The 1,945-nt window shown below is 44.6% G+C and overlaps 1 protein-coding gene across 1 annotated transcript; it reads right to left on the bottom strand.

Annotated features, from left to right (window-relative positions):
- Positions 1 to 217: 217 nt before the first annotated feature.
- Positions 218 to 1,653, bottom strand: LOC149145940 (uncharacterized). The gene has a single exon (XM_089447234.1). The coding sequence runs from the start codon at positions 1,449 to 1,451 to the stop codon at positions 441 to 443; it is 1,011 nt and encodes a 336-aa protein (XP_089303360.1). The 5' UTR covers positions 1,452 to 1,653; the 3' UTR covers positions 218 to 440.
- Between the last annotated feature and the right edge of the window lie 292 nt (positions 1,654 to 1,945).

Below are 1,945 nucleotides of genomic sequence, written 5' to 3'. Positions count from 1 at the left end.
ACGTAAATTGCAGTAACGACTAGCCGCATAGTGAGCAAAATTTTCAGCATCTTTAAGCAAAAAATTTACAGCCGATAAAATCCACGAATTAGGGAAATTTAAATATGAAGTAACCAGACAAACGAAACATCTCAAGTTCAATTCTCATCGACCCCAAGCATGTCGAGTCGGTGGCCTGCACGGCGCCATAAATAAACCAAAAAAAATTACTACAGTCTGAAACGAAAGAGAAACCAGAAAATTGTATTCCAGTGTTAAAGAAATAGCAATACAATATACAGAACACTAAAATTATTCGATTCTACAGCTTTCAGAATTCCTAGACTCATTTCTCCGGCAATTCCACAGCTTCCAGGATCCTCACTATTTTCTCCAGCGATACTACGGTTAACAGAATTCTAAAACTTTTTTCTCGAGAAATTCCACGGCTTCCAGAATTCTCAGACTCGTTTCTCGGGTCTGTACACAGACAACCCTAACGTCGTATGCTCTCCGCCATGGTCTGCAATACCTTGGACGTTATGTATTGCGAACTGCCCTAAATTTAAAGCCGTTCCGATGCCAGAAACAGGATCTTTAATCTTAAACCAGTCGCGCTCCCTCAAATTCAGCCGAATCTGGTCAGATTTCTCCTCATCGGCCTCCTCTGTGATACCTTCAACCTTGCAAACGTCGCTCTTTTTAATCGACCTCGAAATGAAACCCTGCGCCCTCTTATTACTCTTTTCTTCGAACGGGAAAATATTGCACTCGCTCGGTTTCGAATTCAAGCCCTGCAGCCTTGTATTATTTTTTTCGTCAAGCTTGAAAATATTGTCGCTCGGTTTCGAACTCAAGCCCTGCAGCATCGTATTAGTTTTTTGGTCAAACTTGAAAATATTGTCACTCGATTTCGAACTCAAGCCTTGCTGCCTCATATTATTTTTTGCTTCGATCTTGAAATTATTGCCCTCGCTCAATTTTGAACTCAAGGCGTTCTTCATATCATTTTCTTGGTTTATTTCCCTCAGAGTCTGAGCAGGAACAGGGCCCGCCTGCATGGCATGGTCGACGGCCGCGCCGACCTCGGCCGCTCTCCGCTGAATAGACGACGGTGAGAGCTCCCCGTGCTGCGAAAGCCTGAGGTCGCTCTGCTGCTCCTTACGTGCTTCCTCGGGGAAATTGAGAGTCGCGGAGGGTCCTCTGAGGTAGAAAACGGCGGTATCATAGGCCCTGGCAGCGGCCTCGGGAGTGGAATATGAGCCGAGCCATATGCGAGACCGCTTGTTCGGCTCCCTCACTTCAGAAACCCATTTTCCCCATTTTCTCATCCTGACGCCTCTGTACGGGCTTCCCTTGCCTCCGCCGCCGCCTCCTACTCCTCCTCCTCCCCCTGCTCCTGTACTGGACCTCTTCATGCCCCCACCTCCACCGCTGCCATGAGGTTCAGAAGTCGAACATTCGTGCTCCATTAAAGATCTCTCGCTCTCTGACGAGGGTTTCGCCAGACACAAGAAAAATCTCTAAAGATGGATGGATGAAAATAAAGGATAAAAAGAGTAGAGATATATACCCATATTTGGCTGGCTCTAATTTGTCGGCGGTTTTGGCCACATAAGAGTGATGAGTACGTGATGCTCCGGATCTCCTTGGATTAGGCCTGGGTACATGGCATTTCTTCCACACCAGCGCTATAAATACTTGTTGTTACCAAGGGCGGTTCCCCAATCAGACTCTAATTGGTATTTCTTCATAAATAATATTTTTTATTTTTTTACTTTCTATTTTTAAATTTCATCAGCACCGACCACCATCAGCTGCTGCAATAACAAAGATATCGAGTGTGCACCAACTGTACCACATCGCGGATTAGACTGTGATGTAGCGTATAGTTGGTCGCAGTTTATCAAAGTAGTTTACTAACCATTTTTATATAAATTTGTACATTTTAATATTAAATAAAGAA

The sequence above is a fragment of the Pinus tabuliformis genome, chromosome X (genome assembly GCF_031772625.1).
Source record: "Pinus tabuliformis cultivar Carrire ecotype Pingquan chromosome X, CPIR1, whole genome shotgun sequence".
Taxonomy (NCBI): domain Eukaryota; kingdom Viridiplantae; phylum Streptophyta; class Pinopsida; order Pinales; family Pinaceae; genus Pinus; species Pinus tabuliformis.
The sequence above is the reverse complement of the archived record's forward strand: the minus strand, read 5'-3'. Positions and strand labels throughout refer to the sequence as shown.